Source organism: Bos indicus x Bos taurus, chromosome 13 (genome assembly GCF_003369695.1).
Source record: "Bos indicus x Bos taurus breed Angus x Brahman F1 hybrid chromosome 13, Bos_hybrid_MaternalHap_v2.0, whole genome shotgun sequence".
In the NCBI taxonomy this organism is placed as follows: domain Eukaryota; kingdom Metazoa; phylum Chordata; class Mammalia; order Artiodactyla; family Bovidae; genus Bos; species Bos indicus x Bos taurus.
In genome coordinates this window covers 40,553,925-40,574,532 of record NC_040088.1, presented here as the reverse complement: position 1 = coordinate 40,574,532, position 20,608 = coordinate 40,553,925, and the positions used below count along the sequence as shown (strand labels likewise).

At 59.7% G+C, this 20,608-nt stretch overlaps 1 protein-coding gene across 1 annotated transcript in view; it reads left to right on the top strand.

Moving 5' to 3' along the window:
- Window positions 1-20,608, top strand: part of PYGB (glycogen phosphorylase B) — a 36,219-nt gene that overhangs the window by 12,673 nt on the left and 2,938 nt on the right. Inside the window, exons 3-18 of the mRNA XM_027559544.1 lie at window positions 455-533; window positions 1,802-1,905; window positions 4,094-4,225; window positions 5,739-5,850; window positions 6,141-6,223; window positions 7,050-7,193; window positions 7,612-7,704; window positions 9,127-9,273; window positions 9,969-10,132; window positions 10,786-10,900; window positions 11,262-11,363; window positions 11,886-12,033; window positions 16,011-16,069; window positions 17,626-17,767; window positions 19,257-19,464; window positions 19,901-20,035. Coding sequence (XP_027415345.1) covers window positions 455-533; window positions 1,802-1,905; window positions 4,094-4,225; window positions 5,739-5,850; window positions 6,141-6,223; window positions 7,050-7,193; window positions 7,612-7,704; window positions 9,127-9,273; window positions 9,969-10,132; window positions 10,786-10,900; window positions 11,262-11,363; window positions 11,886-12,033; window positions 16,011-16,069; window positions 17,626-17,767; window positions 19,257-19,464; window positions 19,901-20,035 — 1,967 coding nt within the window. The remainder of the gene's footprint in view (window positions 1-454; window positions 534-1,801; window positions 1,906-4,093; window positions 4,226-5,738; window positions 5,851-6,140; window positions 6,224-7,049; window positions 7,194-7,611; window positions 7,705-9,126; window positions 9,274-9,968; window positions 10,133-10,785; window positions 10,901-11,261; window positions 11,364-11,885; window positions 12,034-16,010; window positions 16,070-17,625; window positions 17,768-19,256; window positions 19,465-19,900; window positions 20,036-20,608) is intronic.

The following is a 20,608-nucleotide window of genomic DNA, read 5'->3' as shown; positions in this document are numbered from 1 at the left end:
CGTTCTTTTTTATGGGTGAGTAATATTCCACACCTTTATCATTTATCTTTCCATGGACATTTAGGTTGTTGTTTCCACGTCTTGGCTGTTGTGAAGGTGCTGCAACAAACATCGGGGTGCACATGTCTTTTCCAGTTAGAGTTTTCTTCTGACTGATATATGCCTAGGAGTAGGATTGCAAGATCATATGGTAGTTCTCTTTTTAATTTTTTGAGAAACCTCCATACTACTCTCCCAGTGGCTGTACCAATTTATATTCCCACCAGCAGGATAGGAGCATTCCCTTCTCCCCACATCATAACACCAAATTTTAATGTTGGGTTCTCAAGTCTAAAAGAAAGCAGCCTCTAACCTCTGATTGCTACAAGCTCACAGGATTTAAATATCTTTCCACCAATTACTTGAGGGAAAATATGAAGTACTATTAAAATGTTACCTCTGTTTCTGTTCACAGTTGGGGCTGGACTTGGAAGAACTGGAGGAAATAGAAGAGGACGCTGGCCTGGGGAACGGAGGCTTGGGGAGGCTGGCAGGTAACCCCGGCCCCCGTCCAGGACAGGCCTTTCCTGACATGGCACTTGGTCAGTGTGCTCACTTGCACATGGAGAGGCCAAGGTCAGCTGTGCTCCCAGCGCTGGCCTGTCAGGGCAGATTTGTCTCTCAGAGTGGATGGGACAGTGTATCCTCCAGGTCGAAATCTTTGCCACCAGTAGGAAGAAAAAAATCAACTTATACTATTCTCTTTCATACAAGGGGCGCTTCATAATTATGGAGACCAGATTTGCCAGTCCTGGGACCTGGTGCAGAGAGAGGTTTCCGACATACCTACCACCTTCCTGATTGGGAGGAGAACAGGGATAGAATCACACACACATTTACGAACATAGCCCAACTTAAAGCACCTGCTCCTGCCTTACTGCAGTGAGCTGACTGCCCCGAAGAGGCAGAGCTCTTCCTCTCGGAGCTGTCGCTCCTTTCTCACCCAATTGGAGAGCAGCCTCAGTTTGGTGTTTTTTAGTTTGGGGTATTTTTTCCCCCGCCTGTTTTAATTATTTTTGCAGGCCTTTATGGGGCGAAGGAGCTGGGTTAAGAACTCAGAAGCGGAAGCAGCAGCCCCAGTGAAACTGGATCACGCTGTGTCCTGCTGGGCTCTTGGGCCCGGAGCTTCTGGAGCAGAGAGGATCGATTCTGTGCCTCCCTGGAGTGTGTGGGGCCTCAGAGTTTATAGTACCATGCGATGGCCCCGCCTGCCCCTTCTGAGAGGCGTCCTCCTGTGAAGGGAGCAAATGCCCTAACATTGCTGTGTGCGTGTGTGTGTGTTTATGCTTTCAGAATTCAAGTTAAATTAAATTAAATTAAATTAAATTCAAGTTAAATTCTGCAGACGTTATAAGTGCAGCATGTTTCTGGCAGATGAAACATCCCACAGATCTTCACCCTGGGCTGGGTCTGCCCCGCATCCGGGGAAAGGCCCTGTGCACCCCACTTGAGGGCGGGGACGGTGTGTGGAGATGGGCCGAGTTTGGCCGTGTCCTTTGTGTTCGTCCCCCTTCCCACGCCCCCAAGTAGTCCCCATTTGATGCTGTCTTGGCCATAGGCTCTTAGGCAAAAGAGCCTCAGCGGTGGCTCAGCAGCCTTAGCCTTTCCTTTTCATGAGACCTGAGGCCAACAGGTCCCCACGGAGCTACTGCCTGCCACCCTGGGGGCTTCCCCCCAACACGGGGTGTCTGCTTGCCTCGGTGTCCAGGCCTGGGCTCAGAGGCCTCGGATCTGCTGACTGTCCCTGTGTTTGGACTTCCAGCCTGCTTCCTTGACTCGATGGCCACCCTGGGCCTGGCGGCGTACGGCTATGGGATCCGCTATGAGTTTGGGATTTTCAACCAGAAGATTGTCAATGGCTGGCAGGTGGGTGTGGTTTTCTTCCTTTGCCTACTTGCGGCCCTCGGGCACACAAGAAAGTCACCAGACATTGTCAGGTCTGCTTCTGGACTTTCTGCTCCTCCAGGGAGGCTGCGTTCCAGCCCTTGGCAGAGCGGAGGGGACGGGGGTGGGCGGTGCTGAGGGCCCCGGGTGCTCCGTGATCTGCATGCCATCCCCTCAGCCAGCAGGGCCTGTCGCCCATGTGTTCTCATTGCACATGGCTTCTGTGTGGCGACAGGACGTCTGGCGGGCTCAGGCCAGAGCCCAGCTGGGCCTCTTGTATTTGGGAAGATGCTGCTTCTGCAGACAGCCCGTGGTCCTGCTCCGCAGAGGGGACCAGGCTCTGACGTTGGAATCTCACTGACATACAGGGAAGGAACACCTTCCTGCCACCAGGAAGTCAAAGGCAGGACCAGTTCTGTGATGAGTGTCTGCCTGCCCCAGGCAGAAGGGGCTCGTCTTCTGTAGAGTCCTGAGAGAGGGACTCAGGAAGCAGTAACCTCAGCCACACACTGTCCCCAAACCACAGCCCAAATGCTCCTTCTTGGGACTTGCCTCCTTTCTGTCTCTGTGACTTGGTTGTCCTGGACGTGTGGTGTAGCCAGAGCCGTCTTTCTTTCGTGCCCTGATTGTCCGGTCACGTCATGTAGATGGAGTGGTGTGTGGACTCCGAGTGACATCTCGAGGTTCATCAGTGCGCCTCAGGACTTCTCCCTTTTACTGCTGAATTCAAAGCATTCTTAATGTCTTTTTATTTTGATCTGTTTTTCCGCATTTTATATGAATTTTTTTAATAGTCCAAAAGTGAAAGTGAACATTGCTTAGTCATGTCCGACTCTTTGCAACCCCATGGACTATACAGTCCATAGAATTCTCCAGGCCGGAATAGTGGAGTGGGTAGCCTTTCTCTTCTCCAGGGGATCTTCCCAACCCAGGGATCAAACCCAGGTTCCCGCATTGCGGGCAGATTCTTTACCAGCTAAGCCACAAGGGAAGCCCAAAAATACTGGAGTGGGTAGCCTATCTCTTCTCCAATGGATCTTCCCGACCCAGGGATTGAACCAGGGTCTCCTGCATTGCAGGCTGATTCTTTACCAGCTGAGCTACCAGGGAAGCCCTAATAGTTCAAAGCGTTCACTTTTAAATCGAGAGCCTTGACCAGAATTGGGAATCTTTACCTTGTAAATCAACTGCAGTTGTGTTTCCATGCTGGGGCTCATCATCTGGTGGCGTGGTGGTGTGGGTGGGGGGCGGGGCCCATTGATGCCCAGGACCACCCCTCTCACCTGCCGCCCCCCCCACCGCCCCCACCCTCAACCTGCCGCCCCCCCACCCTCACCTGCCACCCCCCTGCCCTCACCTGCTGCCCCCCCCTCACCTGCCGCCCCCCCACCCTCACCTGCCATGCCCCCCCTCACCTGCTGTCCCCCTCACCTGCCATCCCCCCTCACCTTCCGCCCTCCCTTCACCTGCTGCCCCCCTCACTACCCCCACCCTCACCTGCCACCCCCCTGCCCTCACCTGCTGCCCCCCCACCCTCACCTGCCCTCACCTGCCATGTCCCCCCTCACCTGCTGCCCCCCTCACCTCTGCCCTCCCTTTACCTGCCGCCCCCCCACCTGCCACCCCCCTCACCTGCCCCCCTCACCTGCCATCCCCCTCACCTGCTGCCCCCCTCACCTGCTGCCTCCCACCCTCACTTGCCTCCCCCCTCACCTGCCGCCCCCCTCACCTGCCGCCCCCTCACCTGCCGCCCCCCCTCACCTGCCCCCCTCAGCTGCCGCCCCCCTCACCTACTGCCCCCCTCACCTGCTCCCCTCACCTGCTGCCCCCCCTCACCCCTCCTCACCTGCCGCCCCCTCATCTGCCGCCCCCCCTGCCGCCACCTCACCTGCCCCCCTCATCTGCCGCCCCCCCACCTGCCCCCCTCAGCTGCCGCCCCCCTCACCTGCCTCCCTCAGCTACCGCCCCCCCAGCTGCCGCCCCCCCTCACCTGCCCCCCTCAGCTGCCGCCCCCCACACCTGCCGCCCCCTCACCTGCCCCCCTCATCTGCTGCCCCCCTCACCTGCCCCCCTCACCTGCTGCCCCCTCACCTGCCCCCCTCATCTGCCGCCCCCCTCACCTGCCGCCCCCCTTCACATGCTGCGCCCCCCTCACCTGCCGCCCCTTCAGGTGGAGGAGGCCGACGACTGGCTGCGCTATGGGAACCCCTGGGAGAAGGCGCGGCCGGAGTACATGCTGCCCGTGCACTTCTATGGGCGCGTGGAGCACAGCCCCGAAGGCGTGCGCTGGCTGGACACGCAGGTACCACAGGCGCTTCCTGGGGAGGGGTGCTGAGCACAGGGACCCTCAACTTGCCTCATGTCAGGGGCTTCCGTTGGGGCTTCCCTGTGGGAGCTGACTCCCCACACACTTGGTCGGGACGGTTCAGACCCCAACCATGAAGCTACATCTGTAGTTAAACAGGAGCTGTGTCTCAGGGTGTTTTGGGGTGAGCAGGTTGGTGCCTGGAGGGACAGGGTACTGGGGGGGTGGGTGGTGAGAACAGCTCTGCATCCCAGGGTCCAGCGCTCACTCACTGTGTAGCCCTGGCTCTCAGTAGGGTCTCCCGGTGCGGCTCACTGATTATTTGGAGCCATCAGTACCCTGGGCAGGGAGCCCTGGGCAGATGTCGCAGAATGGAGCATCCCCACCCAGCTGAGCCCTGGTAGGGGGACCAGAGCAGGAACACCAGGTGCTGGAGGAGCACGGTGCTGGCCCCGACGGGCACACACGCAGAGTCCCCCCAGCTCAGAGATGGCGGGAGGGTCAGAGGAAGGCTTTGTAGGGGACGGCGGTGGGGGGATAGTTTGCAGTGAGTAAGAAAGAGTCTGCTGTCCAGTGATCTGGGCAGATGAGGAAAAATAGGGCAACCCGTGAGCCACAGCTGTTCTTGTGGGCTGTCCAGATTCAAGTCTGAACTGGGACTCAGGCCAGGCAGGCCGGCAGCCCAAGATGCCAGAATAAGTTGTATTTAATTTTAAAAAGTGGGGAAGGGGTCTGGTCTTCTAGGTGTGTGCGAGTGAACAAAGGCCTGGAGACCCCAGTGGGATGTGATGAGGGCCTTCCCATGGGGCCGGGCCGTGGAGAGGGCCGGAGCGGTTTGCAGATGCTTCGCAGGGCTGGTTGAGGCCAGGGTCAGGGACAGGGTTGTGGGGAGATGGAAGGGAAGGATGAGACTGGGGTATAGCCCCCCACCCAGTCCTTTGTGGCTCTGGGAGCTGCCTTCACACCCTGAAGCCACCCTCGGAAGTGGACCTGAGTGTGAGCAGCCCCACAGGAGGGCCCGAGGGCAGCGAGGACCCGAGGTGGGGGCGCCTCTGTTGGCTAGAGCACTCTGATGCTTCCCGGTACACGGGGATGGGGAGCAGGGAGCACACAGGCTGCTTTGGTTTGCTGAAGTTCGAGGTCAAGGCCATAGAAGGAGCCTCCACAGACATGGAGCATGGTCAGAAATAGCGGCTGTGTGCGGGGCGAGGCTAAGCGAGTCTCGAAATCAAAGTTGCCCACGCAGAGTTGAGGGACGAGAGGGCAGGTGTGGAGGGCGGAGGCCAAGGATGCGGGAGGAGGGGCTGCCCAGGGCCAGGTGACCATGGACACTGGTGTGGAAGGTAGGAGCTTAAGGAGGCCTGGAGAGCGGTTGGTGTTGTTCGAGGCGGGAGGAGAGAAGCCAGAGGAGGGTGGGTGGCAGCCACCAGCGGGAGGCTGCTTCTGTGAGGGAGCCACCCCAGCCTCGGGGGGCACGGCCCAGGTTGGGGACCACGCTTTCCCTTGGCAGGTGGTGCTGGCCATGCCGTACGACACCCCGGTGCCAGGCTACAAGAATGACACCGTCAACACCATGAGGCTGTGGTCCGCCAAGGCACCCAACGACTTCAAGCTCCACGACTGTGCGTCCCCTCCTGTCCCCACCTGGGGCCTGATCCCAGACTGACCCCAGCTGCACTCACAGCTCACAGGGCTCCCCAGCGCGGGAGGGCTGAGGGCAGGTTTCCCGTGAGCCTTAGGCTTCCCTGGGATCCCACGTCCTCCAGAAAGAGCCAGGGCCTGGGGCTGGGAGGGGCTGGGCAGCAGAGCAACCGTGGGGCGCCTTCTGCTCGGGAGTGCTTGTCCTCAGACCCATCAGGGCGCTTGCGAGCCTGACAGGCTTGAGGGTCCTGACCCTGCTCTCTGCCCTCAGTCAACGTGGGCGGCTACATTGAGGCGGTCCTGGACCGGAACCTGGCCGAGAACATCTCCAGGGTCCTGTATCCCAACGACAATGTGAGCAGCTGCTGCCGTACCAGGGGGAAAGGGGACTCTCATCTGTGCTGCCTCTCAGTGCAGGAAGCTGGGCTCCATCAGGGCCCCCCTGCACCTCACACTGGTCTCAGCTGACCTCCTGAGAGTGAGGACAGACACGGCATCCCCGACGGGGCCCAGGAGCCCCCGGCCTCACACCTCCAGTCCTCCCCGTAAAGATGGCCACAGAGCCCTCACCTCACCTGCCGCTGGAGTCTGCTCTTCGGCACCTGGTGTGGCTCCCTGAGAATCGGGGGGTGCACTTGTCGGGTGGGCCCGGCAGTGCCTATCCTGTAGTGACGCCTTGAGACCCACACGATTGTGGTTTGAAAAGCTTTGTAGGCATTTCCCTACATGTGAGATGGGGGTCTCAGCCACGTGCTCCACAGCCCCCAGATTCTTAGCAGACGAGCCCTCAGGGCCAGCTCGGTGGGTGTGGTTTCTATTTTACCAGCGAAATATGTGCACACCGCAGCACAAGACTCTGGGCTGAAGGGCTCACAGGAAAATGCCCCCCATTCCCCATCCTACCCCACAAGATTGCAAGCAGAGTCTCCCGCTTCAGGCGTGAGGCCTCCGGATGCCTGCACCCCAGAGGTTGTGTTCCTGGCCTTGGCCCGTCGTAGGGCGCTGTGACCCCCTCCTGGCTGCACTCCTTCCCTGTCTGAGGGTCACCTGACCTTGGCCCCAGATCTGGGCTGGACCCCAGCCTGGCCCCTCCCTGGGTTGGGGGCCCCTCCCTGGGTTGGGGGCCCCAGGGCCCAAGGCCAAGGCTGAGCCCAGACTTGTCCTCTGGGCGTGTCTGCAGTTCTTCGAGGGGAAGGAGCTGCGGCTGAAGCAGGAGTACTTCGTGGTGGCCGCCACCCTGCAGGACATCATACGGCGCTTCAAGTCGTCCAAGTTCGGCTGCCGCGACCCCGTCAGGACCTCCTTCGAGACGTTCCCAGACAAGGTGTGCTTGCAGAGGGGCTGAGCTGGGAGGCGAAGCCGGCCGTTTCCGGGCGGGGCCTCCTCCTTCCGGCCACAGCGGGCTGGGCCGGGCTTGGTGGGCAGCGGCTCCGCAGCCTGGGTCTCCATGTCCTCCGAGGACCGGGCCTGCGATGCTGTGAAGGGCCCTGTTGGGCAGAGCAGCCAGGTTGCAGGCTCAGTGGAGAGGCCAGCCACCCGCGTCTGCCAGGCGGGAGCAGCGTTCCGAGGTGACCTGCTCCCTGCTCCTCGGCCCGTGCTCCACACTGGGACCCAGAGCCCGTGCCGCGCCGTCCACTGCCCACGGCCGGCCCCGTGACCAGGCTCCGTGGGCAGGCAGCTGAGGACCCCAGTTCTGCACGACCGGTCGAGAGGACTGAAGGGGTCACCCTGTGTCAACGCAGGTGGCCATCCAGCTGAACGACACCCACCCAGCGCTCGCCATCCCCGAGCTCATGCGGATCCTGGTGGACGTGGAGAAGGTGGACTGGGACAAGGTGAGCTCTGTGCCCCGCCCTGCTGCAGGCCCGAGGACTGGGCTGGTCCTGGGACACGGAGCGGGGCCTTCCTGAGGGCCTCGGGAAGAGAGGGACGCTGTCCCTGGGAAGACAGGGCCGGGGGAAGGAGGATGTACAGGAGCAGCTCTGGGGTTTCTCCCAAGGGCAGAGTGCTGAGTACAGGCAGCAGGGCAAAGGCCAGAGAAGAGCGGTTTTCTGGACAAGAAAAGGATTCTGACACTTGTCGGAGCTTCTCATGTATGCTTTGTCGTCTTGGAACTGTGGCCAAAGACCCAGAGGTGTTCAGCTTACAGAAATACATCGCTTGTTTATAGGCTTGTTCTCCTCACCTCACTTATTTTTGTCCTAGACTCTTTAGAGGGGTTTTCTTGATATCACTAAATTAAATCAACATATAAAGCCATTTTACCCCCTTTTTTAGTGCCAGAGCCCCTTTCTGGTTTGGGGTGCACCTGTGGGTGGGGCTGAGCCGGTGCAGTTCACCTCTGGCCAGCAGAGGGCGGGGCCGCGCTCTTCACCAGCTGTCCGTGGACCACGGGTGTGAAGTCAGTTTGGTGGAAATAAAGCTGCTTGGAGCTCTGTCGGGTTTGCAGAGGAAACGGGGGCGATTCCCAGGTAGCAAAGAGGTGCTTGGTTCCGTGTATGTCCTGGGTCACGACAGGAGAGTGAATTGGTTTGGTGTATGTGCTGGGTCACATCAGGAGAGTAAGGGGCAAAGCACTCACCACGAGTCTGGGAAGCTCCAGGCCCCAGAGCAGAGACATGCAGCTGGCAGGGCCCTTCCTGGTGGCATCTGAGCACCTGCCTCTGACCCTACACGTGGCCCTCAGCTTGGCGTCTGGCAGCTGGTCTTCTCTATTCACTGTGGGGTTTCTGGAGTGTTGCGAGCTGGTCTTCTCTGAGCACTGTGGGGTGTCCTGGAACGTTGTGAGCTAGTCTTCTCTGAGCTTTGTGGGGTGTTCTGGAGTGTTGTGAGCTGGTCTCTGAACACTGTGGGGTTTCTGGAGTGTTGTGAGCTGGTCTTCTCTGTTCATTGTGGGGTGTTCTGGAGTGTTGGGAGCTGGTCTTCTCTGTTCATTGTGGGGTGTTCTGGAGTGTTGCTAGCTGGTCTCTGTTCATTGTGGGGTGTTCTGGAGTGTTGCGAGCTGGTCTCTGAACGCTGTGGGGTTTCTGGAGTGTTGTGAGCTGGTCTTCTCTGTTCATTGTGGGGTTTCTGGAGTGTTGTGAACTGGTCTTCTCTGTTCATTGTGGGCTGTCTGGAGTGTTGCGAGCTGGTCTTCCTCTGAACACTGTAGGGTTTCTGGAGTGTTGTGAGCTGGTCTTCTCTGTTCATTGTGGGGTGTTCTGGAGTGTTGCGAACCGGTCTTCTCTGAACACTGTGTGGTTTATGGATTTTCACAGGCCTGGGAAATCACAAAGAAGACTTGTGCATACACCAACCACACAGTGCTGCCTGAGGCCTTGGAGCGCTGGCCAGTGTCCATGTTTGAGAAATTGCTGCCGCGGCACCTGGACATCATCTACGCCATCAATCAGAGGCACCTGGACGTGAGCATGGCGGGGCAGCGGGGGTGCACCTGCAGGGCCCGCCCATCCTGTTGTGATGGGGGGAGGAGGGCCGCGCCTGCTCCCCTGAGCCCTCTTCTCCACTCCATATCGGACTGTCAGGCCTGAAACAGGTGCTTCTTGAACAGAATAGACTCTGCTCACAGAGGACTTGGGGCCTGGGGGCTGGCCCTTGGCAGAGATGGTGGCTGGTCCCCACATTGGGAGCCCTGCTTTCGGGGTTAGGGGGAGCCCTTTTTCCCATATCTGAGGAGGTTCAGCTGTAAGTGTCTGTTCCTGGCACGCCAGAGGCCTTTGTCCCGAGCCATCACTGCAGCGTTTGGGTGATGGGGAAAAGTCACCTGTGTCTTTTCTCTGTCACGCATAGAGAGGATGCTGGTACAGGAACGGGGGGACTTAGGGTTCAGGTGTGATGATTTTCCTCCTTTTGATCTTTTGGTGAAAGAGTGGCTGTTCTCACTGCTAGACTGTGGTTACATCCTGCCTGGGCCACCGGGCGCAGCATCTTCATCTCTTCCTGTGGGTCACACGGCACCTGCTCAGCTCCGCCAAGTCCACGGGCTGAGCCCACGGCTCCCTGGGCCCAGGCAGCCCTGTGCTCAGGGCTAGCCAGCCTGGGTTCTAGCCTGCCTGGGGGAGCAGCCCCCGCCCTCCCACTCACTGCTCTGTCCTTGTAGCATGTGGCCACCCTGTTCCCTGGGGACGTGGACCGCCTGAGGAGGATGTCAGTGATCGAGGAAGGGGACTGCAAGCGGATCAACATGGCGCACCTGTGTGTCATTGGGTCCCACGCCGTGAACGGCGTGGCAAGGATCCACTCGGAGATCGTGAGGCAGTCAGTGTGAGTGGGGGGCGCCCTTCAGCTCCCACCCCATCCCTGCCACCTGCAGCACAGTGGCTGAGGCTGGTAACCACCCAGAGCTCAGTGGTGGGAGGGTGAGCCTCTGGCTCGATGGACGATGCTGGGGGTGAGCCCTCTTGTCACTAGGAGCCCCTCCGGCTGTCAGTGTTCTCCGTCTCTCCAGGCGGAAGATCTGCTCCTGGAGCACCTGCCTGGGGATGAGGGGCCCCGGGCCAGATGTGGGGAGGTCAGGGCTGAGGTCAGGGCTGGGGCTCATCCCTGAGAGGAACGAGGGATTCCGAGGGCAGGATCCCTGCTCCAGCCCCTCTCCATGGGACGGGATCTCAGAATTCCGTCTTTCAGTCCTCATCCCAGTCCTCGAGTGGGACACCTGCCGTGAGCGCCCAGTGGCCTTCATCCTCAGGGCTGGCCTGAGGCTTTGTGTGATGTACCGTTTTATCCCCACTGTCTGTCCGCGGCCTGCTGTCAGGACCAGTGGGAGGAGGCCAGGCTCCAGCCACCTGCCAGGGTGGTTGGGCTCCTGGGGAGACAGACAGCAAGGCTGGGTCCGGGGCCCTCCAGAGGGCCCTGTGCCCTTTGCCCACCTTGTTCCAACCAGCGTTTGCCGAGTCGCCTGTGGTCTGTGTGTTTAGCTTTAAGGACTTTTACGAGCTGGAGCCGGAGAAGTTCCAGAATAAGACGAACGGCATCACGCCCCGCCGCTGGCTGCTCCTGTGTAACCCAGGGCTGGCAGAAACCATCGTGGAGGTGAGGCCAGTGCCCCTGGGCCCACCTGGGGCTGTGTGGGTGCGACCCACCCCCTTGTGTATGGAGAGTGGGGGCTCCTAGATCAGTGGAGGGTGGGCACTGCCGCCCACAGGTGTGACCAGCCTGGCGGTTGTTCGGCAGCCCTGGCAGTCCGTGCAGGAGTTCAGAGGGGGTCCTGGGCTTCAGGTCCAGCTTGTGAGTCCTGACGAGATGTGTGAGCTGGGAATGGGGTCATTGTTGAGCTGTTCCCGTGTTCTTGAGCGGCCCCGGTGTACAAGATCTCCTGGGAGGGGTGTGGTGGAGATGAGCGGCCAAAGGGGACACAGAGCGCAGAAGCTGTGTATCCCTCACGGTTCTGCAGAGAATCGGGGAGGGTTTCCTGACAGACCTGAGCCAACTGAAGAAGCTGCTGCCACTGGTCGGGGACGAGGCACTCATCAGGGACGTGGCCCAGGTCAAGCAGGTAGGCCTGGCATGGGGCCAGGAGCCCAGCCCCCACTCGGCCCTGTGGTGGGGCCCTGGGTCCTCTGGGAGAGCTTGTCTGCGGGGGAAGCACGTGGGAATAGACGCAGGCCCCGCATCTCCACTCGAGGTACTGTCTGCGCCCCCAGGCCCCCCACAGCCGCCTCACGGCCAGGCAGGCCGGCTCTCTGGGCGGCCTCTGAAGACCGAGACTGACCCTCTGCTACGCCACTGGCCTGGCCCTGGGGGCCCAGAAATAGTGTTCACTTCAGGGTCTCCGCCCATCTTCTCGTCTCCTCTTTCTGCTTTTCTCACCCTCGCTTCTCTCCCAGGGTTTGCTTGTTGGTCTGGTTTCTCGCTTAGCTCTGAGCTCTCGTGCGGATCCACTCTCAGGGTCATGCTTCCCCGCTTCTGCCCACGTGGACCGTGTCCTCCCTGGGGCGGCCCCTCCCTACCGTGTCTCTGACGGGCTCACAGGCTCAGCCCTGTGGACACCCCACTGTCCTTACCTCTGTTCTCCCAGGAAAATAAGGTCAAGTTCTCCGCCTTCCTGGAGAAGCAGTACGGGGTCAAGGTCAACCCCTCGTCCATGTTCGACGTGCACGTGAAGAGGATCCATGAGTACAAGCGGCAGCTGCTCAACTGCCTGCACGTGGTCACCTTGTACAACCGTGAGTGTCCTGCCCGCACCCCCCGCCATGGACCAGGCCTTTTTCTCACGCGCTTGATCTGACGTGACACGTTCGCTTTAAGCAGCGACTTCTGGTTTCCTGTGTTCACAGCAGAGCAGCTATAAGGAGTGAGATGTGAGCTCAGAGGTTGGGGAGCTTGAGGCCCAGGGGACGCCCTGCCTCTGGGGTGGGGCCTTGGGGTCCCTGGAGGCTGTGTCGTAGGTTCTCTGTGTAGCCTTTCTTTCACATTTAGTTATTATTAGACTTGTTTACAGTTACCTGGAGACACTTTACTCAGCAAGGGAGGCATTTAAAGTGCACTCTTGGAAGATGGAATAGTATGTTAAGTCTGTACGCCTTAAACTAGTAACGTTTAAGTGGCATTTAATTTTGAAGCAAATGTGAATCAAAGAGCTCCCTAACCACAAAGTCACTATGAACATTTTCTAGTTCTATAAATGAGGTAATAAAGCCTCAAGGAAACCCACAAGGTTTTTTAAATTTTGTAACATAGTAACATAGCAGCAGCAGTAGTAACATAGTAATATTAATAGTAAAATAGTAAAGTGAATCCTAATTTTGAAAACAAAGGAACAGCAAATACAGCTCTTCTAGAGAATGTCAGCTCCCCAGTTCCCACGAGGGAGACTTGGTCCCCAGGGCCCCACCCGGTCACTCATGAGACAGTTCAGATGCTGGTTTCGGTTCAGCGGCTCTGACCCAGTGCTCAGAAGAGGCCCAGGGGAGCGCCCTCCCGTGCGTGTGACCCAGGCGTCTCCTGGGTCGGAGACGGCAGTTCCCGGAGAGGAGACTGTGTTTTGTGCCGGGGTTTCCTTTCACAGTTGCGATTTCCTGCATTTCCTTTGTCGTTGCCCCAGCGGTGCCCCCGAGTCCTCTGCTCCTGAGCAGCGGGTCGGGTCTCCTGGAGGCCTGCCCTCCCTCCCCGCCCCCTCTGGTGGCCCGGGCCACCTACTGCCCCCCGCACTGCCCCTGCTCGGGGCCTTGGCAGCGTTCTGACGGGACTGACAGGGCGTGCGCCCCCCACCCACTCATCCACCGGTGTGTGTGTGCACGGGGGTGTGCTCGTGGTCTCCCCACGGGCAGCCCCCCTCACCGTGCCCTGACTTGGGTCCCAGTCTGCTGTGAGGGCCATCCAGTCACCCCTCTGCTTGGTTCCTGCGACCCGGGGTCTTCTGTGTCCGCGGCGTTGGTGGCCTTTCCCAGGAAGGGTGACTGGGCTGAGGTGATGTCCTCGGCCTCGCTCTTTCCTGGGGTAACGCGGTCAGGAGGGTGGTCCTCGGGGGCAGCTCTCTTGGCTGGTTCGTCCGGCTCAGCTGTCGCTGGCCATCCGGTCAGTTCTCTCCATGCTCGAGGCCCTCTGAGCGTGTTGGCTGGTGTCTTCTCTCCCGTCTAAGGAGTGCTTTGAAATACGTGGAAACCTGGATCCGGTTTTCTCCTCCTGGGGCTCTGGTGCGGTGTGGGGTTGGGGTTTTCTCCCACCGTCGTTCGGCCCGTGGCGGGCTCGCTCCCCTCTTTTCTGCCCCGTGCTGTCTGCTGCTCCTGTCTCCGTGCTGTTCTCTGCCTGTTTCTCCTCCCTGTGCTTTCTGTGATCGGGTCGCACCTCATGGGGCCGTTCTGCCTTGTGGCCTGTGTTTTCCCCCACCTTGGTGTTGCGTTTTGGGCTGTGGTCTCCCGTCTGCGTTGACCATCCTCATAGGCTGGAGACTTACGGGGGGTGGCTTCCACTTCCCTTGTCTGTGGCGAAGCTATGTGTTGGGGTCGGAGGAGCTGCATCAAGGCCCTGGCCGGAGCCTCGTGAGCTCAGGGCACTGTAGGCCTCCCAGCTCCAGATGCCTCTCTGAGGCCATGTCCCTCTCTGTGGCCATGAACCTCTCTGTGACTGTGTCCCCTCTCTGAGGCCATGTCCCCTCTCTGAGGCTGTGTCCCTCTCTGAGGTTGTAAACCTCTCCGAGGCTGTGTTCCCTCTCCGAGGCCGTGTCCTCTCTCCAAGGCCGTGTCCTCTCTCCGAGGCCGTGTCCTCTCTCTGTGGCAGTGTCCCTCTCTGAGGCTGTGTCCCCTCTCTGAGGCCGTGTCCCCTCTCCGAGGCCATGTCCCCTCTCCGTGGCCATGTCCCTCTCTGAGGTCGTGAACCTCTCTGAGGTCGTGTCCCTCTCCGAGGCCGTGTTCCCTCTCTGAGGCCGTGTCCCCTCTCTGTGACCGTGTCCCTCTCCGAGGTCATGTCCCCTCTCCGAGGCCATGTCCTCTGTCTGTGGCAGTGTCCCTCTCCAAGGCTGTGTCCCCTCTCCGAGGCCATGTCCCCTGTCTGAGGCCGTGTCCCCTCTTTGTGACCGTGTCCCTCTCCGAGGCAGTGTCCCCTCTCCGAGGCCATGTCCTCTGTCTGTGGCAGCGTCCCTCTCTGAGGCCGTGTCCCCTCTCCGAGGTCATGTCCCCTCTCCGAGGCCATGTCCTCTGTCTGTGGCAGTGTCCCTCTCCAAGGCTGTGTCCCCTCTCCGAGGCCATGTCCCCTGTCTGAGGCCGTGTCCCCTCTTTGTGACTGTGTCCCTCTCCGAGGCCGTGTCCCCTCTCCGAGGCCATGTCCTCTGTCTGTGGCAGCGTCCCTCTCTGAGGCCGTGTCCCCTCTCCGAGGCCATGTCCCCTCTCTGAGGCCGTGTCCCTCTCTGAGGCTGTGAACCTCTCTGAGGCCGTGTCCCCTCTCTGTGACTGTGTCCCCTCTCTGAGGCCGTGTCCCCTCTCTGTGACTGTGTCCCCTCTCTGAGGCCGTGTCCCCTCTCTGTGACTGTGTCCCCTCTCCGAGGCCATGTCCCCTCTCTGAGGCCGTGTCCCTCTCTGAGGCTGTGAACCTCTCTGAGGCCGTGTCCCCTCTCTGTGACTGTGTCCCCTCTCTGAGGCCGTGTCCCCTCTCTGTGACTGTGTCCCCTCTCTGAGGCTGTGTCCCCTCTCTGTGGCCGTGTCCCCCCCTCTGTGGCTCCAATTCCAGGCTGGCTCAGGAGGCATCATGGCCTGTGGGCCTCTGCCCACCAGGTTGTCCAGGTCCCTTTCCGAGGTTTCCCTGTGGGAAAGGGGCTGACATAGTCCACCCGCCCAGCCCTCAGGGGCTCTTTGCCTGCCTCGTCCCCTCCCTCCCCACGAGGCCGGGATTCCTGAGACCCTGCGCTCACAGCCCCATCTCCCACCCATCTCGTGACCCGGCAGGACTTGCTCAGTGATCTGGAGTTTGCGTATTTTTCTTCTTTACAATGTAGCTTGTGGATTTGGGGCTTTTTTTTTTTTTTCCTTGTTCTCTAGGTCACTTTGTCCACTATCTGGAAGCAGGAAGGTTCAAAACTCAGGGACTACAGGAACCTGAGGTCAGACGTTAAAGATCAGCCACGCCCCTTAGCAGTTCCTGTAAATCTCCTGGGCGATTCCCAACCCTGGTGAATACTGTTCAGGGCAGCCCCGCACCTCTGTAGACACCACCACCCCGATGAAATCTGAAAACCCAGTGGCCTGGCAAGGACACCTCATTCTGCTGGGGCTGGAGGCGAGCTGTCTGTTCCTGTGCAGGAAAGCTCTGGGGGGGGCTTCTCACCTTCTGTCCCAGTAGGGAGGGGGCTCGGGGGTCTCACTGACACCCTGTGCAGGTTAATCACCACTGTCCCAAGGTCAACCCATTTTCGAGTGCCCATCACACGCAAGGGCCTTCAGTCCTGGTCACCAGACCCAAAGGAGCTCCTGTCTAGGCTGTTCTGGACACAAAGGCGCAGCTTTTCCAGTGAACCTTCTGGAAGAATCTGCTTCTGGTTAGCCTTTGGCACCAACCTGGACACAGTGCAGAGTTCTGTAAACAGAAGCTCCTGCGGTGCACCGCTTGCATTGGGCTGGTCTCTGAGGATGCTCGTCTCTGTGGCAAGCACAAGGCTCAGGCGTATCTGGCTCCAGTTGTCTCACTTGGCTGTCTTCTGTTTGTCTTGCAGGAATAAAGAAGGACCCGACCCAGGCCTTTGTGCCCAGGACTGTCATGATCGGGGGCAAGGTGAGGTGACGGCCTCTATGCTCTTGCTTGGCGTTGGGTGGGAACATACAGACCACCATGCTTTTCTGCAGTGTCCCTGTATCTGGGCTGGATGCTGCGGGTGGCTGGGCGCCGACCTGCACACAAAGCCCGGAGGTCCCGGCCCCAGCTGTGCCTCTGGGCCAGGACGTTCAGGTGTCTCGTCAGCTTGACCACAGGAAGGGAGCTGGATGGGGCCCCTGCCTGCCCAGGGCAGTAGGGTCCCCAGGGCCAGCATCCAGTGGGGAAGCACCGTTCCTCGGTGTGACTGCCAGCGTTCCACACGTCCCCTGCATCTTTGTGCTGAGTGGACACCAGTCACTGACTGCTTCATCAGCGAGATGTGGGCCTGCTCTCAGCCTGGCCTCACGCGTTTTATTTACCGTGGCACGTGCTTTAGGACACGTGATCATGGAGTCCCAGTGTGTTGCCAGGGGGTGTCGGCGGGTCCCACCACAGGTCTCTGGACTCTAGGCCCCGTGTCCCCACCCTCTGCCACCTTTCCCAGGAGCCTGGGCACGGCTGCTTCATGGGGGCCGCAAGCGGGCACAGGCTTGTTCTCTCTTCCGACTTGAGCAGCTGCACAGGTGGAGGCACCCTGTGGGCTCCCCCAGCTCAGGCAGCAGCTCACACCCGCCGTGTTCTGTCTCAGCCACGCCCCCACCCCCGACTCCTGCTGTTCCTGAAACAGATTCTGCACAGCATCTGTTTCATTTGTCAGTATTTCCATATGCATTTCTCAGAGATGGGGACTGTCAAAAAGTTTTAAAATGTGTTTTAGAAACGAAAATCCAGAGGAAAAAAGAATCAAAGAACGTCCACAAACCTGTTGCCTGATTTCTGCTGAAGTTTCTCAAAGTAGATTACAAACAGTAACATTTCACCCCTAAGAGCTTCATTAGTTGTCTTCCCAGTGACGTTTTCCTGCAAAACCACACAACGCCACCATCACATCCACAACACTTGACAAGATTCCTCCACGTCATTAAATACCCAGCCAGGGCCACGTGCCTGGCTGTCTTATTAGAAATCTTGTTTGTTTGAATCAGGACCCGGTATGGCGCCAGGCAGCTGTGTCTCGTCCACAGGTTTCCGTCCACATCCCCTTTTTTCCCTGCAGTTTTTTACAGAAATCAGGTTGTGTGTCTCCCCCAGACCATGTCCCTCTGGTATCTCCCAGAACCTTCGTGGGTTCCCCGTGTTTCCTGGAGGTTGGTAGTCAGTCCTCAGGGATCCTTGTTCCCTCTCTCCATTTCTGAAAAACAAACTAGAATCAGGAACCCCAGTTTGAGGCTGACAGATCTGTGCGTGTGGGTAAGGGGCTGTCACGAGAGGTGCTTGGTCGGCACCAAGGGAGCGGCTGGGGTGCCGCGCCTCGTGGGCCTGTCGGGTTGAAGGACACACAGATGCCATGACCTCAGCCCCCGTGGGGCCCCCTCCCAGCAGCCAAGCCACTCAGCTGGGCGCGTCGAAACCAGGCCGCAGTGACCCTGCCCTGAGCACAGGGTGTGTGCTGTGTGCTCCTTTCCCCGTTGCAGGCAGCGCCCGGCTACCACATGGCTAAGAAGATCATCAAGCTGGTCACGTCCATTGGCAACATCGTCAACCATGACCCGATTGTGGGCGACAGGCTCAAAGTGATCTTCCTGGAAAACTACCGGGTGTCTTTGGCTGAGAAAGGTGAGCCTGCCCTGCCCGATGCCACAGGCGGCCCTTGCTGGTCAGGGTCTGTCTTGCCTCCAGGCAGATTAATGGCTCTGACACCACGTTCCCCAGCCAGAGGCGCCCCGTCTGGTAGCCAAGGCCCTGGTCTCTGTACTTCCTGCCCTCCCCTCCTCGCGCCTCTGCCCCTCAGCTTGGTCTTCCTGCCCCTGGGCTCGCTCTTGGTGGCCCGTGCCCCCTGCTCTCCCCGTGCCCCCCGCTCTCCCCCTGCCCCAAGGATGCTTATGTTTGTCCCCACCTGTTCATTCTGGCCTGCATCTGCTCTGGGGGTGTCTAGCTGGGGCCCCTCCACCGTAGGAGTCCTGGGTATGTGTTGCCACCCAGAGAAGGGCCTGTGGCCACATGTGCCTCAGAGCAGGGCTCTCCTGAGCTGGACTGGCCTTTCTAAGGCAGCCACTTCTGGAGACCTGGCAGGAAGTGCCAGGAAACCTGAGCCTGGAATCATGGCCCGAGTCGCAGCACCTCTGGTCCAGGGACTGTACGCTGCCCTCCAGGCGTCCAGTGGAGGGCAGGCTCTCACACTCCCTCCCTCTCCAGTGCGGCCAGGTCATCAGCACCATACCTGGGATCCCGCCACTGCCCTGCACCATCTGTGGCTCCGGGGTTGGGTTGTGGTTTGTGCTTCACTGAGCTTCTCACACGTCTCACACGTCTCACACTTTGCCGCCTGGAACTCCCAAGCTAGCTCTTGCACTTCCTAGAACTGACCTCGGGGACAGGCCCCATGCTCCCCAGCTCTTGGACTTGCTGTGGTCATGTGTCCACCATCCCGTCTGCTCATGTCCTTCTGCCCGAGGGGCCAGGGGTGCCTGTGTCTCCATCCTGGCACCTGGGCCTGACCGTGAAGACAAGGCCGGACTCTGGACTTGGTTGACTCTGAGTGCCCGTTGGTTGGGTTGGGGAAGCAGCATCCATCAGCCCTGAGGACCAGCTGAGGTTGCAGGAGTAGGGACGCCGAGGCAGGCAGGATGGAAGCCGCGCTCCTGCCGCCATGGCAAGACCCTCACAGGAACCCGAGTGTGGGAGAAGCCACCCAGCTGCTGGGGGGTTGTGACTCAGCTGCCACGCCCAGTCTGTACAGAGGGGCTCCTGGGCATGAGGCCACGGGAAGACTGTCCCCAGTCCTCTGCTTCTGTGAGAGTCAATTCCTTTCGAAGTCATTTAAGGAGCCTACAGGCTGATAGACTAAGACAGCAGTGATGTCAGGATACAAGGGAAAGAATACCCCACCTGGTTTTGGTACGGCCCTGGTTTGCAGGTTCTAGAACAGAGGGCCTCTGCCACTGCAGGGCTTCTCGGCATCTCCACGTGGACCCGCTGCCTCGGGCTGCAGGTCGGGAAGGGGAGCTGTGTGGGGTGGGGGCGCAGCGCACGGTGTCCCCTTGCCGTTGCTGTTGCTCGTGTGCCTCCTGACTGACGGGTCTTGCCCGTGCCCTGCTCCCCGCAGTCATTCCCGCCGCCGACCTGTCGCAGCAGATCTCCACCGCGGGCACCGAGGCCTCGGGCACGGGCAACATGAAGTTCATGCTCAACGGGGCCCTCACCATCGGCACCATGGACGGGGCCAATGTGGAGATGGCCGAGGAGGCCGGGGCCGAGAACCTCTTCATCTTTGGTCTGCGGGTGGAGGATGTGGAGGCCCTAGACCGGAAAGGGTGGGTCCCTCTCGAGGCCTCCATCTCCTCTAAGTGTCCCACACCCATGGATACCTTGAGGGGGTCCCAGCTTGGCCTTGTTGCCTGAAATCCCTCAGGGGACCCAGGGAGGCCACAGGCACCAGGGGCTGAACCCAAATGGTGGGAACCTTGTCAGCCCGCTTTGGGCCCTGTCCCGTGTCTGCTGCACGCCTCCCTCTCCCAAGATTCCCTGATGGTTCTCAAGTCCCACTTAACGTGTTATTTTCTTCTGCCAAGTCCTGGCACAGACTGGGGGTGGGGGCTCTGTGGGAACCTTTGAGCAGCTCCTCCTGGAGGACCATCTCAGCCACCACGTGTCTGTACCAGGAGGAGTTGGGGGTGATGTGCCCTCGGCGGCCAGCCCGACCTGGCTGGCCCCGGCCCCACCTGCTCACGAGTCCGCTGTCTCCTGCAGGTACAACGCCCATGAGTACTACGACCGCTTGCCCGAGCTGCGGCAGGCTGTGGACCAGATCAACGGCGGCTTCTTCTCCCCCCGAGAGCCCGACTGCTTTAAGGACGTTGTCAACATGCTGCTGAACCATGACAGGTGGGATAGGACCCACGTCCCTCCCCACCACTGGGTCAGACAGAGGGTGCCCAAGAGCACACATCATTTGGGGCAAAGCCTGGGCTTCGGTGAGGCTCACCTCCACCTCAGCCCATGGCCAGAGGCTCGGCCACATCCAGGCACTCAGGCTTGTGGGACCTCTGACCGTGCTTGGCAAGCCTTGGAGCCTGGTGATGGGATTGCACGACAAGCAGGAGGTGATGTCACCTCTGTGGGTGGATGGAGGTGATGTCACCTCTGTGGGTGGATGGAGGTGACGTGCCTGGGGTACAGGGAGCCTGGGTGTTAACTACTGCTGGGAGTCCAGGAGTGGTTCAGGTAGAATGAACTTGTGAGGCTATAAGTCTCTACGTGGTTGGTGTTTTATGACAAGCACTGACACGGGGTGATGCTTCTCTGGGCACAGCCTTGCTCACTTGTCACAGGTCGACAGTTCCATCTACCTTGACCAGAGGCCTCTGCTCCACCCTGGTAAAATGCGGGTCTGCTGAAGGCCGAGAATCGACCTTTATTCATTCCAGTTTCAGTTCCCGTGGGTTAGTCTTGTCATAT